The following is a 20,512-nucleotide window of genomic DNA, read 5'->3' on the forward strand; positions in this document are numbered from 1 at the left end:
TATATCTGTGTTACTTATATCAGAAAAGATGTGTAAATGACTCACCAAAAAGGATCTGAAGCAGGAAAAAAACGTGCAGTTAAGGAAAACAAGAGTTGTATCTGTTTCACTTAGCAGAAAAGAAAAATAGAGAAATGACTACATGATATGTACTAAGGGACTGTTTTAACTTAGAACTCAGCATAACGGAAACGAATAGCTTGAAGCAGGCAAATTGAAAGTACGAACAACACACCAACATCTACAATGAAGCTGGTAGTCAGTGGTAAAAACCACCAACAGACACAGTGGATGTTCCACTTTTGGTACCATTCAGAGCTTTTATAGAAGAAACATCCATCTGTCTAATAGAAGCCACAGACACCAAAAATCAAGGGAACTGGGTGACTTAAAACTGTATGCCACCTTTGAACTACACCTTGGGGACAAATTCTGCCCTCCTTTGGATACAACCAGTTTTCAATGAACCTATCTGGAATAGCACCTGTATGGAGTTTCTAATACACTATTTGACTATCATGGTGACACTAGTATCTTCCGGACAAAGAAATCCATCAAAGTAGACACCAGTTTGATAGAGCAAGAAGTTGAGAATGAAACTAAACTTGTAAATGTAAACTCAGTACCATCTCTACGAAAAAAGCTGTCACACTCTTGCTTCATATTAACTTTTTTTTTTTTAGAGTTTTATAATACTGATTTAAAGACAAACCCTCCCAACCTTCCACACACACCTGTGTCACATTCCAGATGTGGAATCCACTATTTAAAACAAAACTGAGTATCTTCTTTGCTTAAATTACTGTACCAGTTTCTGTAAAAGGACCTGAAGTTTATGGCTCTGGTTTAGCAGAGTCTAGAAGTACATTCAGCTGCAAAGCTTAAGTTAGGTACATGCTTAAGTGCTCTGCTGAATTAGTTTCTCATAATACTTTCTCTGCCACAGCAGAGTTCATGCAGTAACTTTGCTGGTCACTGACAAAACAGCATTTGGACATAGGAAACAACGGTTAAACAGCTTTTCCTCCTACAAGCTTTTGAAATTAATACTTTATTACTTTATACAAGACAGTAAAAATAATAAAAAGAATCCCACAACTTTTCATAAAAATTAAAAGGATTTAAAAACAAATCTTATTAAAAAGCCAAACAAACTTTGCACTTAAAACCAAACTAAAGAAATACTATATATACACACACTTTTTAAAGAAGAGATTATGATTTTCTATTTGATATCAACAGGCACTCTTCATTCATCATCTGCAAGAAACTAGGTTAGGTCTCCATAGGCCACAGTCAGAGTTATTAAGTAAGTAAATATGCCACTGCTTCTGTGCCCTCCTTTTATTTCCTTGCTTCTTCAGTCTCATCTGGCTCTCTCTCTTGATGCTCTCTTTCCCACCTCATTTCTTTCAACTCTTGTCTGTACTTCCGTTCAATGAACCGTTTCTGATGGGCCATCTGGGGAAAGTTATCTGACACAAGGAGAAATATTTTACATTAATAAACAAACTGGTAACACAAAAAGCCTCAGCTCTTTTTTTTTCTTTTTAAACTTTGATGATAGTAGGGGTAGGAAGGAATAATGTTATTACCATTTTTACTCATTTATTTCTAATAATCCATAGTAAACCAGGGCTGTGTGTCATAAGACTTTGGTTTCTTTACAATTTCCACATCTGTTTCCCCTGCTATAAAGCACTGCCAAATCTAATACACTCACAAAAATAAAATACAAAATCCTGGTACAGCAACATGGCCAGGTATTACCTGGATTTTACATTCTGTTCCCTTAGCAACAGGTGGTCGATACTGAAAAACGAATGTGAGACTACTGTCAATGCTGTCAGGGTTTTTTTGTCTTGTTCGCACTCCAAAAAGTATGAGCCACTGGTTCCAAGCATTGTACAGATGTTTCCATTATTATGATTATTATTATTTTAGACCACGCAGAAACCACTAGATGCCCCACATTATGGCAGGGTTCCTAATGAGAAAGTAATAGTGTAGGAAAATGGAATGTAGTAAAATCTGTTCCTGAAAAAGTTAATGCTTGGCTATGTACCAGAATACAGCCATAGAGTAGTCTAAGAGCATGGATGAGTGAAGACTAGCTAAAACACACTAGACAAGGCTGAGGTGACAGAGAAATAGCTAGGGGGATGGACGCTTCTGACTTCAGACATTTGTCTATTGGCTGGTATGTATGTACACTAGTTAGAACTGAGGCTGTAAACCCAGCTTATAGAATTGATCAGAATTGCTCTCAATTTAGCGCACAGCTGACAGAATACGACATCTTCTGCATGACCAGGGTGCTGACATTCATCTGTGTCTCTGTGCTGCGAAGATCTGTACCCTCCAGCTGTCAGAAAACGAAGAGGTGGTAGAGTACCTGACAGCCTGCAGTTGGCGGTAAATCCTGCTGGGATCACAAAGAGCTCTGGGATCAGCACTGGCTACCTATCTGTGTCTGAGATGAACGCAAAAGGTTACTACACTGACCTTTAAAGCCATAAACAAATTTGGGAGATGTCTCGGCAAAGTACTGCTCTCTCTCTAGCTGGCTACCGAGAGAGAATTCAGCTGACGCTGCTCGGGGAGGAGTCCCTTGGCACCAAGCGTTTTCCTCCGCGTTCTGAGTCCCAGGCAGCACAGATTTGTTCAGCTAGAGAACATAGTGCAGAAGCCACATAATCTGCAGGAGTTTGTGGTAGAGCAGAATGACTTTCTACTGCTTTGTTTTATTGGCTGGTGAAATTTATACCTTTTATTATATAGTACAGGAATAAAAGGTTTTAATCAGTTATTTACAACTCGGGCATAGGAGGGTATATTTATTTAAACCAGAAAGCAATCTAAGCAAAAGAAAATTGTTTTTAAATTGCTGTTGCTTTTAAAAACACTAGTGCTTTGTTTAATGGAGTTCTGGGATATTTTGTTGCTCATGTTCATCATAAAATGAAAATCGGATTTTCAGCACTGTGCCTGTAACATGATTCTTAAGAACGCTGAAGAACTCAGCTTGGTAGCAACCTCTTTGTTTATAATCCATTTAAGATGTTGAGACACAAATTTATGTAATAAACACATCATGGCTATCATATATAAACAGGTACATGGAAATTACTTTTACTTGACTTAATACTTATGCATTAAAAAAAATTAAACTAAAAACTCCACAAACATATACGTAATAAAATAGGTGCCCATAGGAGCTGTGCAGCCTCCATCCCTAAAGATAGTCAAAACTTGACTGGCAAGGCACTGAGAAACATGACCTAACTTCAAAGTTGGTCCCTCTGTTTTGAGGGGTGGTTGGAGTACAGGCCTCTAGAGATCTATGGTATTCAAACAAATACATATGTCAGAAAAGAGCTGTGAAGTCCTTGGACTGATAGGAGATGAAGGTCACAGCTCTCTGGGTGGTAATACTGTGTCAAGAAAAAACACTCAAAGAAAACTTCAGTAACATTTTGCAGATATTGAGTGGAGAAGGGAAGTTACATTTTTCTACTTGTCATATTCGGCGGTGGTGAGAAGTATATGCCTAGCAGATGGATATAAAAAAATTCTGAATTACAGGGATTCATTGTCTTCTGAAATTTTTAAGCTCTGAGATTTCCAGATGTGGAGATAACAGATTAATAACTTTTGGCATCTGAGAAATTGCCTATTTCTTCCCCTGAATCAAATGCAAAAAATCTACTTCTCCATGTTCTTCTGAATAGAGAGCTTCTGCTGCACAAAATGCTTGTAATCTATTTGCTTATAGTACATCCACACCTGGCACTTTAACTCAACTGACCAAAGTTCTTTCATATAAGAAGTTTGCAAACTCATTCTTTTAATATCTGAGACTACATTGCAATGAAGGACTGCTCTCATGCTGGCTATCCTGTGCATAATTTTGACAGATGCATACACAGATCACTAGATCCTCAGCTGATATAAGCCATTCTTAACAGATAAATATTGACTTACATTGGCTGGGGATCTGCCTGTTAGATTTTAACCTAGTGTACTGTATAATCTGAGATCAAATTTTATTTCTAAATTGGCAACTGAAAAGTAATTTTCCTCCTCCCCTAAATTAGAGGATGAGACAACCACACCTTCAGAGACTACGCAGTCTTATCCCACTGCGTATTTAAGCATGGAAACTCTCAAGGAGACTTCACTGAACAGGGTTCCCGCTAAGTTGCGACCTCTGTAGCTGATCAACTGCCTTTAAAAAATACCTGTTGGTATCATATTAACTTCATCTGTTACAAAATTGTCTTGAAAGTACTAAAAGGAAAACCAGCGGCTTAGAAGTTGACAGCATTCAGTGTATACACCCTGTTCAAATCTTATCCCCCACAAAACCTGCACCTCGCGTTGCTAAAGACAAAGCATGTAAACTATAAATTATTTTCTTTGATGCCCAAATATCTTACATTTTTCAAGTGCGTCCATTGCAGCTCCCATTTCCGCTTGCTGAATACTGTGAAAGCCAAACACAAATATGTTACATGAGATCTAAGTTGTACAGAATAAACTAAAGTTTCTGACAAAGTGGAACACTAGCTACTCTTTTGTAATAAAACTCTTTGGATAATCAGTAGCTAGCAATTCCCAGAGCATATGATGTATCAGCCTTTCCATAAATATGTGAGCAATAGCAGTACAACTCCAGTAGAATATTTTTAAACTTAAATCAATAACACTAACAGAATATTCTAGTCCATTCTTCACTGAAGCATTTGCTTTTACTTGAGAGAAAAAAAAGGAACAAAATCACAGAGGTGTGAACGCTATAAAACCAATGATATTTTTATAACCACCACCAGATTTGGTAGCAGAAAATAAGATGAGGTCTTTGGGGTTCATGGTTGAAGTCTTTGCAACTTTAGAAACCATTCTGAAATACCTAGAAGTAATAACATCAGAAAAAAAAAAAAAAGACCTGAGAGCCTTGCACCCTTAACTTGCCAGCTTAAGTTAGACAGTAATCCAGTAGCAAAGCCAAAGATAAAGTCACTATTTCCTGGAAGCTGTTCTGCAGTTTCTAGTCTGAGAGCCACAAGTCAGTTAGCATTGCCAGTCACCTAGCATTACGAGGCAAGTTGGCCAAAAAAGCTCAAGACCCAAAACTATACAGATGTTGAACCCTTCAGGTGTTTCCGAGGCAGAAACTCGGAATAGCTTGAAGAAGGCTCTATAGCTTTCCTTTTCTAAAGCCAACGACACGCTTGTCTATCTCCACGGCTAGTCATTTTGGACACTACCACATTCAGACCGTAACACCATGTGATTAATTTTTCACTATACCTTGGGCCTTTACCGCATCCTATTCTTTCCCCTTTGAAGTAAACAGCTACTGTGTATGTCCTTGCATGAGATGGTCCCACTGTCTGCAAAGTCCTGAAATAAGAAAGATATGATTTATTCAAGCAGGAAGTATTAAAAACCAGAATCTGTTTGCGGCACATACATCACCAAGCTTTCAGTCTGGTCAATACATATAGTGAAATTAGTGCAAAGCATAGAGCAAGGGTTGAGAGATGCCTGTATAAATCACATTAACCCAGAGATTACCAGTATGGTGCACAATAAAAAGGAGAAATTTACATAAAATGCACCTTATCTATATTGGTTATATTTACTCCTCCAGGTTCACTCAGGAGCACCATATGAATGTCAAAACCTTAAGCTATAAGCAAAAATGCAAAGTATAACACGAAGTGCTTAAACACTGCGAAAAATCTTATAATAAATTCATATAAATTGTGCATAGCTGTGCAATTGCAAATAATCACACCAATATGATTCTTGTGCGCACTAAAATTTTAGTCTCTGAGAGTTATGCAGTTAGCAAGGTTTTAAAAGGACTTTGTATTGGACATGGTAGCTCTCTACATACCGAATTATCACGGTACAAAGAAATTTTCCATCAGCTTTGAAAAGCTACAGTTTGTCACAAAACAAACTTTCCATTTGAGCTGAAGTCTAGGACATGCATCAACAACCATCTAAAGGGGAAAAAGATAATTCCCTAGACATGCAATGAATTGCTTCTTCTGCTGTTTCTCTCTGCTGTCCCAAATCTCTCTCCACTGTCAGCTCAAGTTCTGTCCACTACCTTGTTTCTTTTTGGAAGGAGCACCAATTTCACATGAATTTTTAAAGTATCTAACTATAGTACTCTGTTTCCACGCGCTGTGACAAAAGCAAATAAAACCCACCCCAAATTTAAAAGCAATAGTACTGACTGCAGTGAAATAGATAACCTCAGGAAAAGGAATTTAACAAGATAATAGGAAGATAACAGCATATTACTAGCTCTAAGCTGTACTATAAAAATCAATTTATCATCACAGCAAAACAAAACAAACATTTGGTACTTGATACTCAGTGGGTTTTACAAGAATCAGGAATTGTTTTTATTGTATTCATCTCCCTCACTGAAGACAAAGCTGTGAGCCCTCATACAGAGACACCAAGGAGTCAGATTTGCAGAGCATCAGTTGCAGTGTTAAAGCAATCATATTTCTGAAGTACACTGTTTGTCACTAAAACCGAATGGCTACATTTCATTGAAAACTTTATTTCAGTAAATGGGACAAATGCACTTTGACTTTCATTCTTCATACCTTTTTGACATAATCTCAATAACACAAGCCTTGAACTTTCACAGCTTTTCTCTCTTGGGGACTAACATTGCACCCATTCTTACATTAATTGAATGGATATGGATGCAATATACAAACTGAAGTTTATTACTGCCTCTCTGAAGCAGCTATTACACTATTTTACAATTGAAAGAGAGAAGAGAGACCCATCCCATCCAGCTTCAGGTATCTAACTGATGTGTACAAGTTAAGAGCTTCATTGCCCTGAGCTCTTCTATCACTAAACAGAGGACATATGTGGGCTGAATTGCGCAGTGAAAATGTCCAAAACTTGTGTTGCCCTTCAGTGCCTGACTCTGTGGATTAGAAACAGAGCCTACAATCAGGATGTGTAACACAAGGCATTTATTATGCTGCATAATAATGTAGAGTGTAGAGAAACTTCATACTATTACTGAAAATAGAATGGAGGTAACTTGACTTCATACTCAAACAGCCATTGTTCCATTCACTTCACTTAAAATACTGCCATTCCTCACATTAAAAGAACAAATACAGAATGATGCGAATGAAATACTCCATTTGAACATAAAAATTATATTTTCCCTTGCAATTGTACAAGGTAAAATGCTTACTAATTCTTCCTTGTAATGGCTTAAAATGCCTAAAGCTTGGAAGACATTGGTTCAACATTTTCCATCTGCAGACAGAGAGAAACTGAAGAGCTTGGATAACTACAATAAAACCATACTATGGGAAAAACTGATCACACCTTCCTCTGTATACAAGAAGACTGATAATTAGCTTGTATCCATAAGATGCCTGTTCTTACTTGTAAAGAGGAATGTCTGGCTCTTTTCCTTCTGTCCTGAGAGTCAAGCAGCACTGCTGAAGCTGAGATTTAGGATCATTCCAATCTTGATTTAAAATAAACTCCTGTAAGAAGCTCACAAAGATGCTTTTATGATTTAGAGATTGTGGTAAGAGTCTCAAACACAATAATGTGTTAAAACATAGTGGCAGGAAAGCAGGAACCTGACTGATCTTACCTTTAGCCGTGGAAAAAAGCATACATTCATGAAAGTGTGAACATATTCCAAATCTTTATCAATGTATAGGGCAGCAATAAAGGCTGGGGGGGAAAAAAGGTACTGTCACTCATCCAAGGAGAACGTTAATGGCTTGCACTTTTAGAAACAAGTATCTCTGAGTACTCTAAAGCCATATTCAATTATGTTTCACAGCAGTGATCTGATGAGGGTATTATTATCCTGCATACACAGGAAAAAAATAAAGTTGACCAAGAGATTAAGTGACTTACGCAAATCCACTCAGTCATTTAAAGAGCTAGAAACAACACTCAGCTCCTAAGCTCACATTTTAACCAGGAGACCATGGATACTTACAAATAAATCACTACTGGGTACCATAAAAAATTTTAGATATAAATCACTCCTGTTTGTGTGCTATATCCATTTGCTTAGAGGATCTGGCAAAAGCCAAGAATGGCTCACAAAATATATCAAAATATACAAGATATGGATTAGCTTGCTTTGCAGAATATTTATCACTGCTTCCACTTTCTTTGAAAAGAAGGTAGCACAAACTTCTATAAATGGGCTAAAAATAATTTAATTTCCATGTAGCTTTCCCTCTTGTGGAATGACCATTTTGAAACCTCCTAAAATGCAGTCAAATCAACCACAGAAATATCCACCTGCTGAAGGAACTTACTTTATCTTCAACAGTGACAAGAACATATTAATGTAACATTGAAACTGCTGTTAAGTAGCTCAACTCTGATTACAAGCTTTAACTTTCCAGACATGCTTTTGACCTGGTCATCATGACCCCTCAATTTCTAAGCCTACAACTTTGCATCTGCAATTACGCCTCCTTCACGCTTTCATACAGACTTCAAAAATCTAGGCTAGTGTTAAAAAATCTGGTTTTCAGAGTTATAGGCATAATTCATTTGTAAACCTGAACATACATTTTTAATAGTGATTTGAGAGATTGCTAATGGCTTTCTTAAACAAGCCCCAAGGAAAAAGAAGTTGCATAAGTACTAAGCTGTTATAACCAAATTAACTCACATTCCAAGAGATCAGCCAAAGTCTTAGTTCGAAGGGCTACAGGTCTTTTTGTCTTGTCATTAGTGATGGCAAATTCTTGCATACCCAGCTCTTCTGCCACCTTGGCCTGTGTCCTGTTGTTCACCAAAGAACTTCTCAACAGCTGCAACAGAAAGAAGTTCCACTCAATAGTAACAATTAGCAGTACCAAACTATGAAAGGTAGGGAGAGCTGGGGAGAAAAAGTTACTTGCATCGTTGTAGCCTCTCACTTCTCTCAGTTTACCGACATTTTGTTTTTGTACGTCTCAGATGATTTTCATAAACACACACGCACTCTGTTTCTTTCTACTGCTGATTTTTCCTTCTGTTTCAATACTTCTCACTAAATTTCATTTATTCTAGGACTCATTATTTCTGTAACTATGTCTTGCATTTAAAATGCTTGTTTGTGAGCTTCTTTGCAATCATATACCATCTCTTCATCAGTCCTGTAATTTTTCAGCTAACCTGTATTTTTCTAGATTAAGTAATACACAGTTATATACCTTTTTCCACATAAAGTATAAACACACAATATTCTGGAGTCTATAGAGTAGTCCCCAGTGTCCATCAAATAAGAAATAAATAGGCAGTAATTAAGACAAATGCACATTAAAGCAAGACAGTCTAGTGTTTCAGAACAAGCAGATGAGGAAGCCGCTCCATTCATTTAGCCAGAGAAGAAAATGCATAGCTGGACAGCCTGTACATACTGTTTGCTCTACTGAAGGCGGTATAGCTGAGCCAATGCATCCCTGACAAAGATCTGGCTCTAACATTTTCAGTGTATGACAATGTCCAGGACACCTGGACTCCAGCAGAGTTCCCTGAAATGCTTAATCCTGGCTGCAGGCAGATTGCTTAAACAAACACAGAGCTCTGCCAAAGATACAATCCCATACAGCTTAAAGGAGTATTTTGGAATTTTAGGGTTTCATACAATTTTCTGAACCCCTGGTTAAGGTAATTTTTTTTTCCTGTTTGTTTGCTTTTTTGCTTTAAATGAAACATCATTAATTTAAGAAGTTAGGGATATTATGGGAGGTGGGGGTGAGAGGGAAAGAATGTCTCTCCCACTGTTTATGTGTAATCTAAAGTTCAGAAGCTGCATACACGTTTTTTCTCTCTTTGTCTTCCATATCACATTTTCTCAGCTTATTAGATCCAAGTTATGTGCTACCTGGCTCCAGCACGTCAACTGAGCTTATGAAAATCAAGATTTATTTGCTGCACTTGATACTTCTTCTCTGACAACAGATAAATAAAGAACAGTATGTTCATAATTTGTTTGGCAATGATGTATGAAGCAGATACTCACAATTTGATCTTCATAAACTAGGCAGACTGCAGATAGGATTATTACCTGCCTCCCTAACCTCTGCTTAAACTCATCTGCTTATTAATTTCCAAAATTCTTCCCTTTTATGTTCTTACGATAAATAAACAATACTTTCCCCAACAAAATCCTAAGTACAATATGCAACCTAGGAGACAGAAGTGCAGTATCACACATGACAAAAATCTGTTTCTTCTAACAGGAGAAGGATCTCTTTTGCTGTGTTTGCAGAGTATTTATTTTGATGGGAACTGTAATCATGATTAGTAGTAACATAAAGAGCAACATATACACTACACAGTGAAGCAGAGATGGGAAAAAAAACCAGTTATCCTTCTAGCACTGTGGTTATCAACTTGCTTCATATTAGAATTTGCCTCTTCTGTAAGTGTGATCTAGCAAGGAACTCAGTCCCCCTTAATGATACTGGGAAAACATGGTACCTGTGCCTTCCCAGCAAGTTTTTTAGAGCTAGTCTCCACCCTGGCAAGACACTGCCTGCATCACTGCAGATCTTGAAATGTGTGACAGATGCTCAACTGGACCTTAACTCTAATTACAAAGCAATTTTTTTTTTATTCTTCCATCTTCACCCAGCATACTACTACCCATTGACTGTAGCATAAGCCAGTACAGGAAAAGCTGTATCTCCCAACAGCCAACAAAATTTCATCCTCTTCTTTGGCACATCACTCGGCTATCTCAGAATATGTAGACAAGACTATGTTGTTCTTTCTTTTTCTTAAATGTAGTTAATTTTCAGACACCTCTCCACAAGTAATCACTATACACTGGGAAGCCACTGCATTCCCAGTCAAGTAGAATCCTCCCATCCTTGACCAAAACTGTCCTCAACACTACAGACACCATTCAGCTGATGTTCTGTTACTATTTTGAATGTAAGTACGTTCCCAGATGACAGCAGGAACTCTGGGTTTGCTGTTTCTCTTCAGATCCCACATCATCAGCCTCCTTTCTCACAAGTCTCATTTCATTTGTCCTCAAATTTAAAAACATTCTAAGACAATTTTCTTTTTCACTGCATGCACATCCCCAGAATTGAAATTTTATTCTCGACGTTGCCTACTTCTCCATATCTCTATGTGTCTTCAGCATCCATTCTGCTCTTTGTAGTTTCCCCTACGAACCTGGGCTGTGCAACTTGTTCTAGTTGCCAACACACTAATCATTAAATTACGCAACATGGAGACATTCTGATCACTGGTCTGTGTATTTACACCCATTAGTAGCAACACTTCATATCCTTCCTGCCAAATAGTTCTGGAAAGATTTATCTTACTGTAACACCACTGATGCCTACATTCTTAAAAGTCACCTACAAAGCAAAAACCCCCACAAGTCTTGGATTTCTGCCTTATGTTATTGTTTCTATGAAGAATATTAAAAGTCTCTTCCCCTTTTAACTTTTACTTCAAAAGTTCAGGCTTTATCTACTCTGTCTCCTGAATGGTGCAGAAGAATCCATACGAATGTAAATGAAGCTTAAGAACTGGTGAAGAAAAATTAAAATTACTTTTAGTCAGAGCATGTACTTATTTTCTTGTAAGCAGCTTTAGCACAAAAGGCCCAGGAAGTATATTCCTGAAAACACATTGCCTGCTAGAGACTTAGCATTGCTATCCCTTTATTGATTTGAGAAAACCACTCCAAGTGGCTAAGAAACTTACAGTGCTACTTCCTAATTTTAACTAGAAGACTCGATTCATATTCCTGATACATGTATTACTTTTTTTATTCTACTCAAGACTTGAAAACTAAGAAAAATTTAGTAAGTCTAAGAAAATTTATTCTTCACAAAGCCACAGCTGCCTAGCTGCAGTACTAAAGGAATCAATCAGGAAAACTACATATACTACCACCCTATGTTTAAAGTACCATAAATTGCTGAAAGATCCCCAAACTAGATTGTTCAGAGCCCAGGTAAGAGAAGCTGAAAGGCTACAGTAATCAACAACAGATGACTATAACAACAGTAAAATTAAATTCAAAAGCTACCACAGGAGCTCCAGATTGAAGACAACAGGAAAACCAGACTAAAATAAATTTTAAAAACTTCTTATCAGGAAGCATAACCTTGCCTGGTTGCAGGTTCAACAGACTGGAAGTCATGAATAAAAAAAGTCATGTGATGTGCCTATTGAAATAAATGGTTTAAGACACCCATCTTTAAACAAGAACTAGTCTTATCTCTCAATTTCATCACTGACATCCTTAAAATTATTGATCCATTTCACAGACAGAACAAAAATTATTGCACTGAGCTCATAAATCACCATTTCCTATTCATTGCAGTGCTCATGACTTAAAATTAACAAAGCCTTATTAAAGAGCAGTGGTGGCTGAGACTTCTTTTATTAATCAAATCCAGAATAATTCACTAGCTGCTCCCATAATTTCAGTCTCCATCCCACTCTTGCTCTTCTGGAGAGCATGACTGATGGCAGTCTTACCGTTAAGTGCCCTTCATGATGATCGGGGAAATGTATGAATAAATACTCTGTGGCTACCAACTGCATTATGGAGTCACCCAGGAATTCCATCCTCTGGTTGTGGCCTCTGAAAAATGAGACATCAATGGAGCAAAATCAATAAGCACTCAGGAAGGCAAAAAACAAAACCAGCATGCACACACAAATTAAAATAAAGAGGGATCTGAAAGTGAGCCTCGCTCATTTCCAAACGCATTTAAGACAATTTTCCAGTGTTAACCAGGTGAGATGAAAACACAGTTCATTACTGTTGTAACACCAACATTCAGGGAGAAAGCAAATCAGGGCAGCTACATATAAACACAATTATTAGATCACAGATCTGGGACTAATGGAAGGAGAAGAGCAGTTGACATCAAGTTTGTAATGGGATAAGGTCACTCCCTGCAACTTCTTATAAGAAAATGAACTAATGAATGCAACAACTTCAATAGAGAAAAAGGTCTGTCCATTCACAAGAAATAAAAGGATCAGGGTTTAAACTCATGGGAGATCCTGGACTCTGTAACCACTGGTATGGTTCTACTGTTTGCTTTAAAACGGGGCCTGGCAGCTCTACACACCACAGAACACAAGGGCCGCATTTGGACCAAAGAGCATGATTTTACCTCTTTCCTCTGCCCAAATGCGACTCCAAGTATGTTTTGCTACTGTCTCAGGAGTGATGTGCAAATATCAATGATGCAGGAAGCTCAGAAGAACCACCGGGATGGCTCTAACATCTTCTATAGTCTTTCCCAAGGTATCCACTACTGACTACTGTCAAAGACGGGATACTGAGCCAGGCAGACTTGCGAACATAGCTACCCTATTCTCTTCTGGAGAACAGATATAACATCTAGAGTTTGTTTACAAATAAAGCAATCTGGGTTACTAACAGAAGGACCAACAGAGCTACATGAGGACTCTTGCTGTGTACTCACAGAGTCAGATGGTTAAAGCCTACTGTCCTCAGAGTGAACGCGCGTGCTAGAAGCCGAACATGAGTAAAGATGACTCCAATTGCCTCCTCAAACTCTGTAAGCTTTTGAAGAACTGGAGAGGTCTCAATGAGTTGCCTGTCAGTATTGGACTCCTGCAGCTGTAAATAAAATGAAGTGCAAATAATGACATACAGACACTGTTTCAGAACTTCTCAGAGAAAAGCAAGCCTTCTGTAAACCAAGGGCAAAGAGTACACTAAACAAGTCATTCTCTGGACAGCTGAACTGAGAAAACCATGTCTCCTCTGGCTTTTTGTCTTGGATAATTACCACTCAAAGAAGATGTGAGCTCTGATGTATGCTTTTTTAACAGCTGAGGCACTTATAACACATTGCTTATATGGTCCTGTCTCTACATGTGGATAGCATGGACCACTTATTTTCATAAAACATACAATTGTACGTGGTGGAGTCTTCTAATATTATCACATTGTTTGCAACTGAGCAACAGATTAAAAAATTATTAGAATAGGACTGGCAGACTGACAGCATGTCAAGATGAGACAAACCCCAAATCTGTTTCTCCCACTTTCCTTCAGTATCAAAAAATCAAGAACAAATACTTAGTATACAAAATTCAAAAGGGCACAATAACACAAGAAAATTAAAACTATCACTTTGGGTCAGTATCTTTTCTTATCAGTTTCTTGTCTGATGTCCTTGATGTGGTGATACTGTTAAATGGCTTTCTGGAGCTGGGAAGCAGCTTAAACATTTCCCCCAGCCCCTCCGGGCATCTCTCTTGTATAGCAATGCCTTAAAGGAAGAATCATCCAGATGAGGATGCCTGAAGGAAAAGTAAGAATAGCCACAGTTTTTTAAAGTGGCATTAAGATCTTTTTTTTGGCTTTTTGCCTGTCTCTTTTCTATTAATTGATTACATTCAGTTTGTCTTTTTCCTTAAACACTACTGAGCTTTCAGCTGACATTTTCATGGAACTACATATCCCAGCACCAAAATCCTATGCCTGGGTGATAATGGTCAGTTTGGAGCTCAGCTGCATGTGGAGCTGAGACTGCTTTGTGCTTCCTCATGCACAGGCCTTTATATTTATCTACACAGAATTTTATCTGCTTTTTTACTCCACAGTCACTCTCACATTCTCACAATCAGACTGCAATTCTTCAGCCTGCTGTTGTCCCTGCTACCCTGAATAATTTGGTATTGTCAACAAACTGCCACCTCACTGCTCATCCTCATCCCTAAGCTGTTTATGCGAACAGCCTACACTTCAGCAAAGATCCCCAGGGAAATCTGCCAGTAGTCTCCATCTCTTGTAAGATGTGGTCATTTCACTCCTGTTCTCCACTTCTTATGTTTCAGACATTCCTTTAAATCTTGTAAGGACTGACATTATGCACTGGGGTTGCTTGGGCTTTTTTAATTCCTTTTTTTTTTTTTTTAAACACATTTTTATAAGTCTTTGAGTGCCTTTCCAACAGCCTGTTAGGAAACCCAGCAGACAGTATCATGTGCATCATCACATGTGTTTTTGTCTCCTCTAAAATCTCTTACTCATTTGTGAGGGAGGACTTGTCTTTACATTTTGACTCTTTCTAAAGAGACCACATTTATCCAGGTGACCACTAATTATTTTTTTCATCACTATTTCTACTGACTTGACTACTGCCAAATAACAGTGTTACAGCCCTTCAGTTCTGTATATCTTACGCAGAGCTTTTTTTTTTTTTTTTTAAATTGGCATCTCATTTGTCATATTGTTATGGTGAAATTTTAATAATTTTTAAAATGCCATTTTTCAGGCTAGCTGTGCCTAAAGGCTAACCTGAGAAGCCTGTGTTTCCCCTACTGGCAAGCAGAGAGCTAGGATGGCTTCTGGGACATGGAAGAAGATAAATTTTCATCACACAAGTTAAGGTAGTAGCAAGAAACGATAAGCTGCATACATTGACTGTCTCCAATCTCTAAGCAGAGTTCAAGCCTTCTTTGTGCAAGCAGAGATAAAAAGGTTAAAATAAAATAAAGTAAGAGAAAAGAAAGAAATCCAGAGTAAGAAGAATTTTCTTGGGAGCTTGTGCCACCATGCAGGATAGCTGATGCTGAATCTCAAAAGTTTATCTTCCCATTAAGACTCTTTTCTACTTACACTCACAGAGAGTTGGTCGTAAAAACACTTCATGTGCACTGATTTGTTGCTGAAGATTTTGTCTATGTACCCATTACAAAATCCATACAAATATATGAGACATTTCAGATGGAGACCTTAAAGCGACCTTCTGCTGGGAGGGTGTGCTCACAAAAAGTTTCAAAGGAGTCAAACCAACTGCACAAAACATCAGAGATTTGGATGGACGAAAGAAACCTCTCAGATGTTCATATGACCCTGAAAACCTTACTATCCGACTGGATGACAATTTGAATACAGCTATTCTTGCAGCACCCCTGCACACTTGGAAAATGCTACCGTGTTTGCTGTGAAGACAAGGAGCTACAGTGCAGAGAGGCTCTGTGACTTGCTCTAGGTCACCCCTAGAATTCAGTCAGGGAACAAGGACTGGGAAACCATTCTCCCAACCTCCAGCCTTGTAAACTAACAACTCGTGAACTTGTATCCTTCAATACATGGAGGGTAAACTAGCCTTCAGACACCTTCATAATTCCAGTGTTTACTTGGTATTAAAGCTGCTGGAACCACCAAAACAACCATGTTATCATTGCACACACACACAAAAAAAATCAGAATCACACTCTTATTCCATTCAACTAATATTCCTCCCTACTATTAAGGTTTCAGTCTTAATTTCAGGTTAACAAAATAGGTACATAAATTGTTTTTATACCCTTTTTCCCCAACTTCAAGAAGATGAACAAGAAGCCACCAAAATGTTACCTCTCACTAGATTTATCATATAAGCGCAGTTATATATCAAACATGAGCAAAGGAAAGGTGAACGATTAATCCTCAGAGAGGCAAAGACTCATTATTTATTAAAAGAAAAGAAAAAAAAACCCAAACCCAAAAGCAAACACAAAGGCAAATATATATACTCCTTCGGCTACTTTTTTCTGAGATGTCATTACAATGAAAACCTATGGAAAAGCATCCCTGAAAGTAAAACAGAGCTGTGAAATTTATTACAGAAAGGGATACACTTACTTGCAATGGGTGTAGTGGATAATTAAGCCATACATCCCGCAGGTCCTGCAAACATTGAGAGATGCCTTTAATGCTCAAGGGAGTCATTTAACAAATTCCACAGTACTAAATAAAATGTCATTACTTGAAATACCGAACTATTTCAGATGCTGACTCTGCTTATTGCAAATTCAATAGTGCTGGCAAACTAATTTTTAAAATCGTGTATTTGCTGTTCAAACTGCCTGTAGTTCTCCCAATTAGCTTGTGTCAAAGAGGTGGAAAAATCCTTGAACCAAATAAAAAGTGGTTAAAGGAAGAAAAAGATTTGTTTAAGCCTCAGGACTAACTTTATTTGCAAGTACTCCTCAATAGCAAGTTTGATTTCACCAAAGGCAAGGACTAAAGAAAAAAACGAACACTTATTTTCTTCTATTTCATATAGGTTTTCTTCACTACAGGCACTGAGCAGCAAAAACACTGAGTTACGACAGGCTTCACAATACTTTTATTTCTAATAAGCTTTGTCACTTCACAGACTTGGAGACTTTCAAGAGAGAGAATACTGTATAATTCATCCCCTCACCACTGCCACGTGTATTGTTGCAGGTTACTTTCCTTAGGCATTATATGGGAAAAATTCCAGCTAACAGTGATGTAAGACACAGTATGCAAGAATGGATCAGACTTTAGTTATGCAATTGGGTAAATGCTGGATGAAATCCCCTGTATTTTTTTTCAAAGATATGTTTAAAACTTTTAGGAGTAGGATGATTTAACTGATGAAACAGGAATAGTCATTCTACATGTGCATCATCTCCCCAAAGCATGCTGCCTGGATCCACAGCACCCATCTCTGTTGTTAAGAGCAGCACCTTGAATGGAAGTCTGCAGGTTTCCCACGCCCCTACCTAAGCTAACCAACCAACAGCACACCTGAGGAAACACCGTAACTTTTTAACCTGAACCAGTGCAGCTTGCTGTCCTAAAGATGCTATGCTACATTCAGTTTCCAGGAACTAAGTACAACAGGTATACCTGTTCATTTGTGATTCTCAAGTAAAACAATGGACAAGAAAGCATGTCTTCAGTTATTTTTAAAATGGAAATCAAATTATATAAATACATAAATACCTTGTCATTGAAAAGTAAACGTCCAAATAATTGTTTTGCTTCTTCTAGGCTCCCCTCTAGATAAACAGCTCCTATATGAAGGGACCAATACGTCAAAGGTCAATAATGCATTAATACTTAGAAAATTACTAAGCACAGGGAAGTCAAAGATCTCTGCCTTCTTCATGTCCAATACATTTATTTTTTAAAAGCATGCTTTCTGTAGTAATACCTAATTTTCTAAGAAATTTAAAGCATGTTAAACACCAAAATAAATCAATGGTCATAAAATGCACAGAAAAACCTGAAATAGTTAAATCAGTGATAGAAAATGATACACCTAAAGAGCAAAGTTTAAACAAATTAGACCAGAAGCAATCTATTTCTAAAAGTAGTTTCCAGTAAACAGCTAACTATACCATATACATAGATAACGAAAGCCATGAAATACATTTCAATAGCTAGCAAATAATTGTTATTTATTCTGTACTTTCAACAACATTACATCTGGCATATAAATGATGCATCAGGACTATTCCAAACCTCAATGTCTCCCCAGTATCACAATAATACATTGTCTGAACTGGAAACTGCACCTCTGCATCTCTCAGTTTCTGGAGATTATGATACTTTTTTTTTTTTTTCTCTTTCCCCCCAAACTGCATATACAGCCCTCACTAGCCCTCCACGTGCCCTTTAGTAACAACCTCTGCAAAACTTGTGCTAGCATACTATATTGTTTGGGTGTACCATATACACTCTGTTATCTGCACAGGCACTTTATAAATTCAGTATCAACATTTTGTCCTTTGATACTCTTTACAGGAGGGCTTCTAAAAACCTCAAACTAGTTCTTGTAAGCACATCCATATAAAAGCAAAGGGAATACACAGCCACATGAAGAACACAGAGAAAGGAAGTCAATGTTCCCACACACAGGGAGAACATGGTTTGCCTTGCTGTGTCTTTCCCTCTCTCTTTCCTTTTAATTCCTCTCTAAGTCAACTACTTTCTTTGGATTCTTTGGAGAACAGTTTGGAGGTTTGTAAGACTATCTTGCTAGAGGCATATTATGAAAGCACAGAATTTCAAACAGGTCCTAGGCAGCCTGCTTATACTTTTGGTTATTATTTTCATCACAGGGAAGAAGCACCAGACTTTTAGAAAGGTTCTCAGGTAGGAGCTCCAGACCCCACATATACTTTTATCGTCCCTTAACAAGCTCCCAGATTTTAGCTATGGCCCTGACAAAAATCTTATTGCTCAATTAACTTTGTGAACCACTTTGTATTGGAGGTTAAACAGCAAGCCTGCTCTCTTAGCGAATCACAATGCTTGCCAAATCATCCTCATCATTACATCCTAGACAAGCTGAAGTATATGAACAAAGCCACAGATACATATCTAGTGTTCCTTTTCTGTTTGTTTTTTTTTATTTTTAAATTAAAGATCAAAGCACTCACGGAAAGCAAAATAGAGTTAAAAAGAAAACTCTTATTTCTTGATAAGATGAAATGCAATTTGGCCCAAGGCAGAATGCACAGAACTGCTGACAACTAAGCCAACTATGATCTATTTTTCAAAGCAGGACAAAATGCTTTAGGAGCTTGTGTAGCATGTAAAGACCTGGATCAGGGCTAAACCATTCCCATAGCTAATATCGTGTACAGTACGTTTGGATTAATATGAAGCCAAATCAGTAAGATTTAACTTGCTTTGTGTATTCAAACAAGTGAAGTTTTATAAAACTTGCTATTTAAAACAGAGCTCATGTGGATGTAACAGATCAGATTTCTGCCTTCCTGCTTATTTGGTCACCGTGGTCAGGCAGTCCTGATATCTTCTCCAACATAAATTTATCGACTAGCGCAGCCAGTCACTAATCAGCATCTTAGTGCCCAACAGCAAATTTGACACAACTCCCCTTCATCTTCAGCTAGAGGGTTTTGGTAGGTTTATTACACCAGCCATGGCATATTACCATGCTTTTTATTTGTAAGGAAAATACAAAGCCCAAAAAAATATTTACTTGGCAAATGTCATGTTTAATTCATAGCAGAAGGTTAGCAGGGCACAGAGGAAGCGGGCTGGTGACTTGGTTGGGAGTGCCTGGTGCATTCAGAAAGCAAGCTGCAGAGTTTAAAATTCAGGGCTGAAACGGGACTCCACATTTTGCAGGCCTCTGCAAGAACTATTGGAAGCAGCGAACATGTACTTTTCCTGCCAGGCCATGGTGACTGAACTACTCCCCCCAGATGACTGCAGGTGGCAGGCCATGGTGGCGCAGGAGAGGCGGAGTTCTGCGGTGACGGACAGAAGCGCTACACCGCAATGATGTGAAATGGCAGGATACAGATGAGATTTTCTTTGTAATACTGCACACTCATGTTATACATGCAGCATATGTGCAGGAGATGGGAAGAGGTGAGGAAGATTTAAGAAGCTTTACTATCACCTACCCTTACTAACAGTACTCAACACAGACCCATGTCTCCTCCATCACAGTCAACATGGCATGTAGACATTAAAACTTAACTGTCTGCACACACGAATACACACACTTTACCTATTAGGGCTTCAAAGCAGTTGGCCATGGCATGGCGCAGATCCGATTCCCTGCAAAGGTCTGGACCATGAGCATAAAGCATAAATCGATCTAGTTCCAGCTTCTGCAGAATATGTGCAAAGAGTTAAAACCACGGCTTTAGAAGTACAAGAGTACCAGTTCTAGTCACTAGAGTT

General features: G+C 38.1%; 1 protein-coding gene across 2 annotated transcripts in view; it reads right to left on the reverse strand.

Annotated features, from left to right (window-relative positions):
• Positions 1 to 1,017: 1,017 nt before the first annotated feature.
• DROSHA (drosha, ribonuclease type III) overlaps positions 1,018 to 20,512 on the reverse strand; it is a 72,539-nt gene continuing 53,044 nt past the window's right edge. For both annotated transcript variants that reach the window (XM_010585979.1, XM_010585978.1), the window contains exons 22-32: positions 20,337 to 20,439; positions 17,792 to 17,862; positions 16,679 to 16,723; positions 13,500 to 13,657; positions 12,538 to 12,643; positions 8,711 to 8,852; positions 7,664 to 7,746; positions 7,447 to 7,550; positions 5,314 to 5,406; positions 4,440 to 4,486; positions 1,018 to 1,475 (exon numbers count right to left, since the gene is read on the reverse strand). In XM_010585979.1, the coding sequence (XP_010584281.1) occupies positions 1,345 to 1,475; positions 4,440 to 4,486; positions 5,314 to 5,406; positions 7,447 to 7,550; positions 7,664 to 7,746; positions 8,711 to 8,852; positions 12,538 to 12,643; positions 13,500 to 13,657; positions 16,679 to 16,723; positions 17,792 to 17,862; positions 20,337 to 20,439 (1,083 nt within the window). In that variant the 3' untranslated portion in view covers positions 1,018 to 1,344. The remainder of the gene's footprint in view (positions 1,476 to 4,439; positions 4,487 to 5,313; positions 5,407 to 7,446; positions 7,551 to 7,663; positions 7,747 to 8,710; positions 8,853 to 12,537; positions 12,644 to 13,499; positions 13,658 to 16,678; positions 16,724 to 17,791; positions 17,863 to 20,336; positions 20,440 to 20,512) is intronic.

The sequence above is a fragment of the Haliaeetus leucocephalus genome, unplaced genomic scaffold (genome assembly GCF_000737465.1).
Source record: "Haliaeetus leucocephalus isolate CR32 unplaced genomic scaffold, Haliaeetus_leucocephalus-4.0 Scaffold137, whole genome shotgun sequence".
Classification (NCBI taxonomy): domain Eukaryota; kingdom Metazoa; phylum Chordata; class Aves; order Accipitriformes; family Accipitridae; genus Haliaeetus; species Haliaeetus leucocephalus.